Raw genomic sequence first — 13190 nt, 5'->3', positions numbered from 1 at the left:
TCTGCGGCAGATGCAGGACATTTCTTCTAACAAACACCACGTATCACGTCGATTATAAAATACCTGAATTTTCTGACGCATGATTAAAAGAATAAAAAGGAACCCCTGGAAAACAGCAAACGTTTGAGCTTATTCAGTGTTCAGATTATGGCTATACCACGTCTTTTAAAGCCGAGTGCACACGGAACGGCCTTTTCTGTCCTGTGGCAAAAATCAACTTAAGTCACCTGTACGATCTTAGCCTAAACTTGGGTCATGATTGACAGCATCGAATGGGTGTTTTAGATCATTATGGTTACCCGAATGGATGCTAACAAATAGCTTTGACTGAACGTTTTAGAGATTTTAGAAAATATAAAAAAAATCTGAAAGCAAAGGCCCTTTTCCCATTGTGGCATTTTCTCTATTTAATTCGTTTTTTTGTTGAATTATTTTCATTTGTTTTAATTAGGGCTGTCAAATGATTAGTCGCAATTAATCGCATCCAAAATAAAAGTTTGAGTTTACATAATATATGTGTGCACTGTGTATAATTATTATGTATATTTGAGTACATGGAAACGGAATCCTTTCAGCAGAATAATGCGCCCTGCCACAAAGCAAAAATGGTTCAGGAATGGTTTGAGGAGCAATTCCCCAGATCTCAATCCAATCGAGCATCTGTGGGATGTGCTGAACAAACAAGTCCGATCCATGGAGGCCCCACCTCTCCACTTACAGGACTTAAAGGATCTGCTGCTAACATCTTGGTGGGTCTAGTGGAGTCTCGACGGGTCAGGGCTGTTTTGGCAGCAAAAGGGGGGCTAACACAATATTAGGAGGTCATAATGTTATGCCTGATCGGAGTATATTTATATAATTTATATTATATAAGAAAGATTTTTTCTTAAATGTACGCACACACACATATCTAATATGTAAACAAAAACTTTTATTTTGGATGCGATTAATCGCAATTAATTGTTTGACACACTACTTTTAATCTATTTGAATTTGATATATTATTTTTATTTTAATGTAACATTTTATGTAATTAAATATAAATATTACAGTTACAATACACTTTAAAATAAGGTTCCATTTAATATTATTTATTGGACATGAGCTAACATCAACTAACAATGAACCATTGTATTTTAATAACTAACAAACATTCATAAATATTGTAACAAATGCATTGCTCATTGTTAGTTAATGTAACTTAATGCTTTAACTAATAGTACCTTATTGTAAAGTGTTACCAATAATTGGTCATTTTTTATTTAATAATAATAACCTTAAATGTTACATAAAAATATAATAATAATTGTACCCTATTCATGCTGAAAGAAATATTCTACCCAAGATTAAATCCCGCATGTGCACCCGACTTTAGTTTGTTCACACCACACAGAGTCCCAGACGATCTGCCATGAAACATCAGATTTGATTGATAGCTTAATAAGGTGGTCTCATCCACACTGAGAGTGTATCAGGATATAGTACGTTATACATTCTGATCTACATTGCCGCACCACAGGTGATCATCCCTTGGTGAATATTAGGGTCCTGAAAAGTCCTTTAGTAATACTCATCCATATCAAACACACAGAGTTCAGACCCTAGTGCTCATCAGAGGGTGGACAGTGAAACTGTACAGGACAGAGTCGGTTTGTGTTTCCTGTCGAAGGCACAAGCTGATGTCCTGAACATCTCAGAGGGTGATGCGGGCACAGTGATGTTTGAGCTTACAGGGAAGAACGCCTCTGTTCAGCTGGTAAAACTCAACTAGTTGCAGCAGGTCAGTGAAACGTGTGTGTCCATCGTCCAGACTGTAGAAGAGCTCGCTGTTTTCTTCAACCTGACACAGTCACAAACACATTTACAGTGTTACATCCCAACACTTATTTACAGCATTATACGTACAAATGTAATATTTTTGCAAGAGCTGTCTGTATATGATATGACCCTCTTAATATAGTGATTTTGGCCTAATAAAATCACACAACAATGTTACATTTTAGATAGACAGACAGATGATAGACACACAAACAGACAGACAGATGATAGATAGACAGACAGACAGACAGACAGACAGAAAGACAGACAGACAGACATATGGTAGATAGACAGACAGATGATAGATAGACAGACAAGACAGATGATAGATACACAGACAGACAGACAGAATGATAGACAGACAGACAGATGATAGATACACAGACAGACAGACAGATGATAGACAGACAGAAAGACAGACAGACAGACATATGGTAGATAGACAGACAGACAGACAGACAGACAGATAGATAGATAGATAGATAGATAGATAGATAGATAGATAGATAGATAGATAGATAGATAGATAGATAGATAGATAGATAGATAGATAGATAGATAGATAGATAGACAGACAGACAGACAGACAGACAGACAGACAGACAGACAGATGATAGATACACAGACAGACAGACAGATGATAGATAGACAGACAGACAATAAATACACAGACAGACAGACAGATGATAGACAGACAAAGACAGACAGACATATGGTAGATAGACAGACAGACAGACAGACAGATGATAGACAGACAAAGACAGACAGACAGATGATAGATAGACAGACAGACGATAAATACACAGACAGACAGACAGATGATAGACAGACAAAGACAGACAGACATATGGTAGATAGACAGACAGACAGACAGACAGACAGACAGATGATAGATAGACAGACAGACAGACAGACAGATAGACAGACAGATGATAGATACACAGACAGACAGACAGATGATAGATAGATAGATAGATAGATAGACAGACAGATGATAGATAGACAGACAGACAGATGATAGACAGACAGACAGAAAGACAGACAGACAGATGGTAGATAGACAGACAGACAGACAGATGACAGATAGACAGACAGATGATAGATAGACAGACAGATGATAGATAGACAGATGATAGATATATAGACAGACAGATGATAGATAGACAGACAGATGATAGATAGACAGACATACAGACAGATGACAGACAGACAGACAGACAGACAGATGATAGATAGACAGACAGACAGATGATAAATAGACAGACAGACAGATGATAGATAGACAGACAGACAGATGATAAATACACAGACAGACAGACATATGGTAGATAGACAGACAGACAGATGATAGATAGACAGACAGACAGATGATAGATACACAGACAGACAGATGATAGATAGACAGACAGACAGACAGACAGACAGATGATAGATAGATAGATAGACAGACAGACAGATGATAGACAGACAGAAAGACAGACAGACAGACAGATGATAGATAGACAGACAGACAGACAGATGATAGACAGACAGAAAGACAGACAGACATATGGTAGATAGACAGACAGACAGACAGACAGATGATAGATAGACAGACATACAGACAGACAGATGATAGACAGACAGACAGATGATAGACAGACAGACAGATGATAGACAGACAGACAGATGATAGATAGACAGACAGACAGACAGAAGCTAGATACACAGACAGAGAGATGATAGATAGACAGACAGACAGATAGATAGAACAACAGAATGATAGAATGACAGACAGACAGACAGACAGACAGATAGATAGATAGATAGATAGATAGATAGATAGATAGATAGATAGATAGATAGATAGATAGATAGATAGATAGATAGATAGATAGATAGATAGATAGATAGATAGATAGATAGATAGATAGATAGATAGATAGATAGATAGACAGATAGATAGATAGATAGATAGATAGATAGATAGATAGATAGATGTGTGGTGACTTACCGGTACGATCTGAAAGTGTTTGATTTTCTGTGTATGGCACAGTGACAGAACAAATGTCCTCGGGTTACTTTGGCTGTCCCTAACCAGAAACACCCTGGGAAGAGACAGAGGCATTTACACATGCAGACGCTTTAACTCAAGTGCTTGGAAAAACACCTATTCATCAAAAGAACAGAAGTTAGGGCTCATCATTTCATTCATCTTTTGTGATAAAAACAGCATTATCAGAATTATTATTTAAATGAACATACCCATCGATGAGGCCCTGCTGAGTGATTAGTTTTTGAGCCTCGTCCCGGGACAGTTTGCTGTGAAACCACGCCTGAGCCACGTGGATGGCTAGAGAAGGGAATGACATCATTATGTCAGAAAGACATACTATGTTTACTGTATTTTATTGTCGTACCGTGCTGACCTATGTTGGACATGGAGCTCTGAGAGGCGGACGGACTGCCATGAGAGCTCAGTCTGTGGCAGCTTTTCCTCTGGAGGAGAGCAAGAGAACACAGATTAAACACTTGTTCCACACTGCAGTACAAAGCACACAGAATACCGCATGAGTGTTTCTAAAATAACATCTGGGGGAGTAACAGCAAATTTGACATTTTATATTCTGATCACTGTAATTCATCTCAATATATTTCCCTCTTTTGCAAAGTCATTGATACACTATAGTGTGTTTTTCTTTTGCTATTGAAGCAAATGAGAAAGCAAAAATAGTATTTGTTGTAGTTTCTGTACACCACTATAGAAGTTCACCCAAATTTTTGACGACTTCTGCTTTTGAGAACCCTGTAAATATTAAAAGTAGTCAAGCTGGGGCACACTGCATTGTAGGATACAGTATTCTGTGCAGTGTGCTCTGTTTAGAAAACATTATCTGTGTATCCCATGCATACAAAAAAATTGAGCAATATAAATAATATACACTGCAAAAAAATCAGAATTTTGAGTCATTCCATGGAAATAAAGTGAACCGAGCAACTCTTTTTGTGCGTTCACAGCGGACGCGAATGAAGTGTTTCGCGCAAGTGATTTACATGTTAAGTCAATGCAAAGACGCAAATAGAGAAATCCTGTGGCGAGATTGGCGAGATTTGCGTGAATGACACGGTATGAATTGAGCGCTTGACGCTGAACTTTGCCGGATATTCGCGCCGCGTTAACCAATCAGGAGCTTGCTCTAGTAGTGACAACAATGAGGAGAAAATCATATGGTTTATATTAATCATATATTAATATCTGGTTCAGACAAGTGTGCATATGATTATCACTGTAATAAATTAAATTACATGAAACACAACCCAGTCTCTTTTTGTTAAATGCAAGTTTATGTTTGATCAATAATACAAAAGTATAAGTAAAAGGTATAATAAGCTATACATTAAATAAAGCAAACAATTCAGTCAAACATTCAAAGTCAGCGCTAGTCGGCTACAACTGTAACGTAAAGTTAAAATAACCTAAAAATAAAAAAGTAATGAAACTTCACTTTGCCCTCAGCCTAAACGATTTGCCAGGGAACAAATTATAGATCCATGAGACCAAAGATCGCCCGTTACATCTACACAAGACGAATTATAGCTCGAGACACCACAGAGACAGCAGCAAATGTCTGAAGGACTAGCCGAGGAAAGGCTGCTCTCGCCGGGGTTAATGAGCGCGGAGCACCGCTGATCGCCTGGACCTCACAACTCAGAAAACGCCAGATAAACTGTTCAAATAGGCACTCTTTTTATAAATAAACCACAGATTTGAGCTTTAAACAACTGAAAAAGTCTTAAAGGATTAGTTCACTTTCAAATAAACTTTTGCATATAGTTAACTCACCCCCTTGTCATCCAATTTATCCATGTCTTTCTGTCTTCAGTCGAAAAGAAATGAAGATTTTTGATGAAAACATTTCAGGATCTTTCTCCATATAATGGAAGTCAATGGCCTCCAAACGGTTCAAGGTCCAAATGAGAGGTTCAGTGCAGCTTCAAAAGGGCTTTAAACCACATCAAGCGGTACCAGATGATCAATAAGGGTCTTATCTAGCGAAACGATCGGTCATTTTTAAAAAAATAAATAAAGTTTAAGTTTTATAAGCACAAATGCTCGCCTTGCTCTGTTCAGTGATGCGCGCTCGTGACGTCACGTAAAACGCAATTACGTTGAAAAGGTCACGCTAGACGCAGGTGAAAAGACGTTTGAATATGTGGATACGGTCCTCCTTCCGCTCATTTGTAAACACTAACTCGGTACTTCCGCCTGCGTCTAGCTTGACCTTTTCAACGTAATTGCATTTTATGGCTTATAAAACTTAAACTTTATTTATTTTTAAAAAAATGACCGATCGTTTCGCTAGATAAGAACCTTACCGTTTGATGTGGTTTAAAGCCCTTTTAAAGCTGTACTGAACCTTTCATTTGGACCTTGAACCGTTTGGAGGCCATTGACTTCCATTATATGGAGAAAGATCCTGAAATGTTTTCATCAAAATCTTAATTTCTTTTCGACTGAAGACAGAAAGACATGGATAAAATGGATGACAAGGGGGTGAGTAAATTATAAGCAAAAGTTTATTTAAAAGTGAACTAATCCTTTAAAACTACATTTTGTCACACATTAAGAGTAGTTTTTTTAAAAACAAAAAACAAGTCAAGTGAACAGAACCCATGTCAGCCATTTCTCAACGAGACGAGCCAGCTGGCAGAAACCCCTCCCATGATGGGAATTTGCGTCTGTTGTGAAGTGAATGTCACACGTGAATGAAGCGAGTAAACTCAAAAAGTTAAAGCGTCCAACTACGCACGAATAGCGCTATTTATTCGCGTCCAGTGTGAACGCACCATAATGCTGTTTTGGCTACTTGAGTTTAAAGCCCAGACGCAACATCTGTGGACAATAGGCTTGCTATGGTCGGTGTTGCCGGTGTTACCAGTGTTCAGCGAAACACCGGTTACATCACTTGTCCACCGCGGCACCGCCCCGACCGTCGTTTCGATTCTTATAGTAATAAAATAATTTAGTTCAGTTAGAGAACAGACACTACAATTAAAAACTGAACGTGTCTGCTCAATACAGCATGAGCCGAATGAGAGTCACAGCACAAACACAGCAGGAGTCAGATTTCATTCATCACGAGAGGCTGACCGACAAGATGATCACGGAAGACTTGGTTTCAAAGCGAAATGTAAAAGCGCATATTTAAGTGAGTTTGTCATTGTACTGATTTGTTGTTGTGTTTTTCATTAAGAATGATAGGCTAATGAACCCACAATTCAAGCAACCCGCCCCCGAATTGGCGCTAATTCTAAACCGAAAGTAAAATGCGCACGGCCGCATGGGCATTCATTCACGGCCGCACGGCAACACTGTCATTTATGGCCGCATTGTTATTCACGGTGCGTGTCCAGTCTGGCGCGTTTTCAGTTCATGCCTATGGAAGCTTAAAGGTCCCGTTTTTCCTGTTTTTTTGAAGCTTTGATTGTGTTTACAGTCTGCAATATAACATGTGTTCATGTTTCACGTGTAAAAAAAAAAACAGTATTTTTCACACAATTTACTTATCTGTAAACCGCTGTTTTCACTGTCATCAAAACGGCTTGAAAGATTTCCCTGTTCTATGAAGTCCCTCCTTCAGAAATACGTAACGAGTTCTGATTGTGCCAGCGGTTCCCGTGTTGTGATTCGACAGCAGCTTAGCGCACGTTGCCCGGAAAGGTCACGCCTCTCACCATAACGGGGAGATGAACGCGCTCAAACTACAGCCCCTGAAGGCCAAACAAAGGTGATTTGACTCCGGGATGAAAATAACAGCGTCTGAACGACATGGCGACAAACACAACCGAACCGAACGGAACACTTCCTCTTCTCCACGAGGGAGCAACAAGACCACGCCCCCTTTTTCGCGTATTCTCGTGGGCGGAGGTTAGTCAACAAACTGCTCTACTGACGTCATTAAAGCAGGAAGTACAGGGATGTCGTCCAAACCAGCCGTTCGCTGTAGGCTTTGAAAGGGAACTTCTGTTAAATAAAATATCTCGCTTGGCATTGAACTTTGAGCTTTATAATTTTACAGGTATTATATATGCTCTAACAGCAACATTACACACTAACTAAAGTTTGAAAAATGGGATCACGAAGAACAGGACCTTTAACTTTCATAGAAATTAATTGAAAACACTCACTTTGCTCCGCTCCGCTCTGTTATGAATGCCGATCGGCCGTGCACATTTTACTTTCGGTTTAAAATTAGCGATTTGAAAAGCCCCACCGGTGACACCGGAAAATTTCCTCACCGTCACATCCCTAGTGCACAATGTTGTATCTCGTGTGTGTTGTGTGTGTGAGGACGTTACCCTCCATGACAGGCCCTCTTCCACAGCCACTGACAGCGCCTCTGACGGGTTCTCTATCACCCGACTCTTGTGTCCTGAGAAGTCCATGGCCACCAGCGAGTTCTCAGAGATGCTCCTCTGAAAACACACACAAACACACACTAGTGAATCTCAATTTTGCCCAACCCCGGATATCATAACGAGCATGACGGCTAGTTTAAGATCAAATATTGGCTAATAGTCATCAATAAACGTATATTTCCAGTTTGATTTATGATTTTTCACACCACATCTGTACTGTGGTGAGGTTCATGGCGTAATGGTTTGCAGTATCGGATCACAATCATTAAAACAAAACATGAATCTGGTTATAGATCAGTCTTCAGAGTCGAGACAAGTAAGACAACATTTATTTATATAGCACTTTATACCATATAGACTTTCAAAGCAGATTCATAGGACAATAACAGTGAAACCAAACCTGACAGTTCTTATTTTTTATGGAATTTTGCAGTATTTATGTTAAATTATCTAATGTATGTGCTCTCGTAATCTTAAATCAAAATAATTTCTTGCAGCAACACTTCTTCTCTTCTCTGATGATGTGTTTACTGGCATGAGGGCGGGGCAACCAACCTGTCAATCACATGAGATCAACCAATAGCAAACCACAACCATCCAATCAATAGCCCATGAACAATGTCTTGCTCTAGAAGCCGTTCCACTCAGATATACATCACAAGGGGAAAAAAAGACTATTGCAACTTCCGTTTCATGCCAACTTTAATGTTGTAAAATGAATCAATTATAAAACAAATTCAATTTCAGCTATAAAGCTTCTCTACAGAAGATAATGTCATTAGGTCTTCTACGAATTCTACGAATCTACAAATTCAGAGCCAGATTTGATTTGCTCTCTTTCTCTCTCTCTCTCTCTCTGACGGAGCAGGAAGATCTTCGTTGGAGAGGAATTTTGTTATTCTTGTACATGAACACTGGTTACTTTGTTCAGACGCCTCTTATGGCTGTGGTTTTCAAGAGCACGCTCACTTATCTAACAAAAGAAGCATTTCCTTTTCACAGTGATCCCTATAGTGAGAGAAGCAGTGATTTATGAATCAGTGAGTCGATTCAGCGGTTTGGATCGCCAAATTTCAGCAGTTTGGCGGTTTGACACGCGATCCGAATCATGAATCGACTCACTGATTCATAACGCTTCGAAGCTTCATGATGCCGTGTTTTGAAATCGTCATCACTATATAAGTCGTTATTTAGTGTTTTTTTGCGCACAAAAACTATTCTCGCCGATTCATAAAGTTATTTTAGAACCACTGTAGTGAGATGGACTTTGTAACGACGTCTTTAATGCCTTTTAAGGGTCTTGAGAGTGTACCGTGCATTGTGCCAATGGAGGCCTTTCAGAGCCATCAGATTTACACTAAAATATCTTAATTTGTGTTCCGAAGATGAACGGAGGTCTGACGGGTGTCAAACGACATGAGGGTAAGTAATTAATGACAGAATTTTCATTTTTGGGTGAACTAACCCTTTAATGCATGCCATAGAAATATGACATGGACATGTTAAAGAAAAAATGTAATTATAAAATAAAATAAAACAAAATAAAGTTATTTGAGATTCATCCTATTGTGTATCTGCATTGGTGTGTAGATGCATAATCATTCATGTGTGTTTGTATGTTTGGGAAAAAGTCCAGAAAAGTCCAAAAAGTAGAATATTAAAGACAGAGCAATATGTTCCCTACACAAACTTACCCACAAAAAAAAAAGTCTCGAACTTTTAACCTTGAACCTTTTTGAGTTTTAAGTCTTCTAAAAACAACAAAAGTGCGTACTGGTGAAAAAAGAAACCCGTCAAGGATGTGTAGAGCAAAAATTGCAGTTTTTGAGTGCTGGTTTCCACTGTATGACTGTAACGTGTGTTTATGGTTTTTCATGGAGCCTCTCAGTGCGTCAAACATTCTGCTGTGCTAAACATACATGACAGTCTGTGTCTGCAACTCACCATTGGAGAACTCTTCTGCTTCTGATAGGGCTGGATGAAGTTCTGGTAAAGCTGCATGCCACACTGTAAATAACAAACAAACAGATTATCGCTCTGTTCATTAACTTCTGAGGGAGCATCCTAACTGAAATAAAACCTCCAAAGTGTCTGATGTAGAACGTTTTACCAGTGTCAAGTTATCGGACCGAATGCAATGATTGGACACATTTTTTTGGTCCTGAGACTTCTAAAGAAGATATACAGTATGTACATGTTTTAATATTTAGACCACGTCTATTATTGATTGCTATGAGGATTTGAAGAGACTTTCAACCTGTACAGATTTCCTACCCTATCTTTAAAATGTTGCGTATATAGGCAGCTCTATAGGTTTTAACACATAGCCTAAGATTGGGTTTCTTCTAAGGGTTCAGCATGATCAATGTCACTGGGGGATACAATGGGAACAAACATCACAGAGAGAGACAGAAAGAGAGACAGAGAAAGAGAGAGAGTTCTCACCTTGAAGAGGCGCATGGCTGTAACCCAACACGTCCTGGTTTGCTCATCATCCGCACAGAGCAGTTTCAGGTCCCGTGCAGAATTTGACTTGCTTGCCTGGATATGAAGAGACATCAACCCTTTAGAGCTCAGTTTTGCTTTCAAGAGTCAATATTATGCCCTTTTTCAAAGTCTTGATTTTGTTTTTGAGCTCTATAAGAATATGTTTCCATGTTTGAATGTTCAAAAAACACATTATTTCCCTATTCTCCATTGTTGCAGCTCCTCTCCTCTCAGTCTGTCAGTAACGCTCTGTTTACTTCCTGTCTCTATGAAGCCCCTCCTTCTGAAAAGCACAATGTGCCCTGATTGGTCAGCTGGATCAGTGTGTTGTGATTGGTCAAGCGTTTCGAGCATGTTTGGGAAATGTCCCGTCCCTTACCATAACTGCCAGTTTCAACACACTACTTACTAACTCAACCAGGCCCCGCCCCTTTATTCTGCGTATGAATAATTTAAATGAGGAATATTGTGACGCGTTCGTTCCCAGAAGAAAACTCAAGACTACAATGGAGGCGTTTCAGGGAGTTCAGAAACAGAAACTTCCAAAACACAAAACTTTTGCGATATTTTCTAAATGTCGATAAAAACACTATTGCGAAATGACAGCGTTTCCATTAACTGATGTTATGCGACATTCCAAAAATTATGCCACATATGTTGGCACTGGTAGGTTATGTATATCCCAGCCGCCACACTAGCCATTGTTTTTAATGAAAGGAGGCATTGGCATGTTAGACTTAGACTTGGGAAATTTCTTTGTTGTTTAGAATCCAGTATTCCTGTAATTCTATTGTCTTTTTTAATAAATAACTCTGTCTTGTCTTCTGTTTCCATAGCAGTTTTGCGAAAAATAATTGCGAGCGTAAAAACTTTTTTGTGATATATGAGGGTTTTTGCGAAGTTGACACGTTTCCATTGGGCGTATTTTCAATTCGCAATTTCAGTTTGCGCAATTTGAAGGGAAATGAAAACGCGGCTAGTGACTGTGCTTTGTAACCTGTAACCTTTTTCATGCTCTAACAGCAACATCACACTCTAAACCAAGGTGAAAATGTAAAAAAAAAAACAGAATAGGACGCCTTTAAATTAGGATCTTTTATTTTTCTATTTGAATGAACAGTCCTTTAACCTCTTAAACTCTGCAGACCCTGTACAGGGTCCGGAATGACATCAAGTATATACTTTAAATTTTAAATGTCTGTAGAGGAGCTCTGACCTCATATGTGGTACCATTTGAAAGCTTAGAGTCTCTACTTTGACATTTGTTTTACACAAAGTAACTTATTTACACTAAATTACTTCCCATACCCACATACAATGGTCTCTAAACCCCCCCTTGATTATTTGGTTATAAATTCATTGTTGAAAGTGTGTAACTCAGGCCCTGCGTGCTCTAGCACCCTGCAGACAGTTTTGGCTGTTTCCACTAGATTGCAGCTTAAGCCCCGTTTCCACCGAAATTACCCGGAACAATTTGTACCAGGACATTTTTTTTACAGGAACTTTTTTCCTCCGAGACCTGCTACTTTCTGCGTTTCCACTGCGGTCTAAAGTACCGTGAAGATTAGACAAATTAGTCCAGTGATGTAGGACTGCGCGCGACTGTCATTCTAGTCAAATTCTAGACTGTCAGCGATGGACAGTAGCCTAATCATTTTTGCACGACACTGTCTGCAACAATAACAAGTATGGAGGAGATTCAAGCAGCGCTGCTTTTGCTGGTTATGTATTGGTTTACTAAATAAGAAATTACCGTATTTTGCGGACTATAAGTCGCTCCGGAGTTTAAGTCGCACCAGTCAAAAAATGCGTCATGAAGAGGAAAAAAACATATATAAGTCGCACTGGACTATAAGTCGCATTATACTGGACTATAACAGCAGCTTCACACCGCAGTGCGGAGAGCGGGAGCCCGCTGTGCATTCACACTGGCAGCGTTTGTCTCGCGCAGCTGAGCCTCTCCCGGCAGAGCGTTGTTTCAAGCACCCATCTGTGGACTCGTTCCTCCAGCTCTGGCCATCTTGCTTTCAGTCCGCGATTAGCCTTCTTTATTTTCTTCATTACAGTTAAAGTAACCTCTGCTTTTCGCCAGTCCCTCACAAGTTTCTCACTCACTCCAAACTTTCTTTCTGCTGCTCGATTACCGTTTTCGGCTGCATATTTTACTACCTGCAGTTTGTAATTTGCAGAATAGGATTTTCTTCATGGGGGGGCATTTTGTTTGTGTTCAATCTTTCTCAGTTGTCTTTAAGTTAATATTTCAGTTTTCAGTTGTTTTCAGTTAATTTTTTCAGGGGTGGGCTACAGGAGCAGCATAGAGCGCCCTCTCGCGGCTGTAGACGTAGCAAAACGTTTATTCTTGTAAGTCAGTATGAATTAATTTTGATATAGAAGTCGTACCTGACTATAAGTCGCAGGACCAGCCAAACTATGAAAAAAAGTGTGACTTATAGTCCGGAAAATACGGTAACAAAACGAGCACTGAT

General features: G+C 39.3%; 1 protein-coding gene across 3 annotated transcripts in view; it reads right to left on the bottom strand.

Moving 5' to 3' along the window:
• Positions 1 to 1077: 1077 nt before the first annotated feature.
• grb14 (growth factor receptor-bound protein 14) overlaps positions 1078 to 13190 on the bottom strand; it is a 115877-nt gene continuing 103764 nt past the window's right edge. For 2 of the 3 annotated variants that reach the window (XM_079821420.1, XM_079821421.1), the window contains exons 9-15: positions 10663 to 10758; positions 10162 to 10224; positions 8158 to 8274; positions 4218 to 4296; positions 4063 to 4150; positions 3812 to 3905; positions 1542 to 1840 (exon numbers count right to left, since the gene is read on the bottom strand). In XM_079821420.1, the coding sequence (XP_079677546.1) occupies positions 1694 to 1840; positions 3812 to 3905; positions 4063 to 4150; positions 4218 to 4296; positions 8158 to 8274; positions 10162 to 10224; positions 10663 to 10758 (684 nt within the window). In that variant the 3' untranslated portion in view covers positions 1542 to 1693. Of the gene's footprint in view, positions 1841 to 3811; positions 3906 to 4062; positions 4151 to 4217; positions 4297 to 8157; positions 8275 to 10161; positions 10225 to 10662; positions 10759 to 13190 lie in introns of all 3 variants that reach the window. The other variant, XM_079821422.1, reaches the window with a different exon arrangement.

Source organism: Gobio gobio (genome assembly GCF_949357685.1).
Source record: "Gobio gobio genome assembly, chromosome: 7".
NCBI lineage: Eukaryota > Metazoa > Chordata > Actinopteri > Cypriniformes > Gobionidae > Gobio > Gobio gobio.
This window is presented reverse-complemented; position numbering and strand designations above follow the sequence as displayed.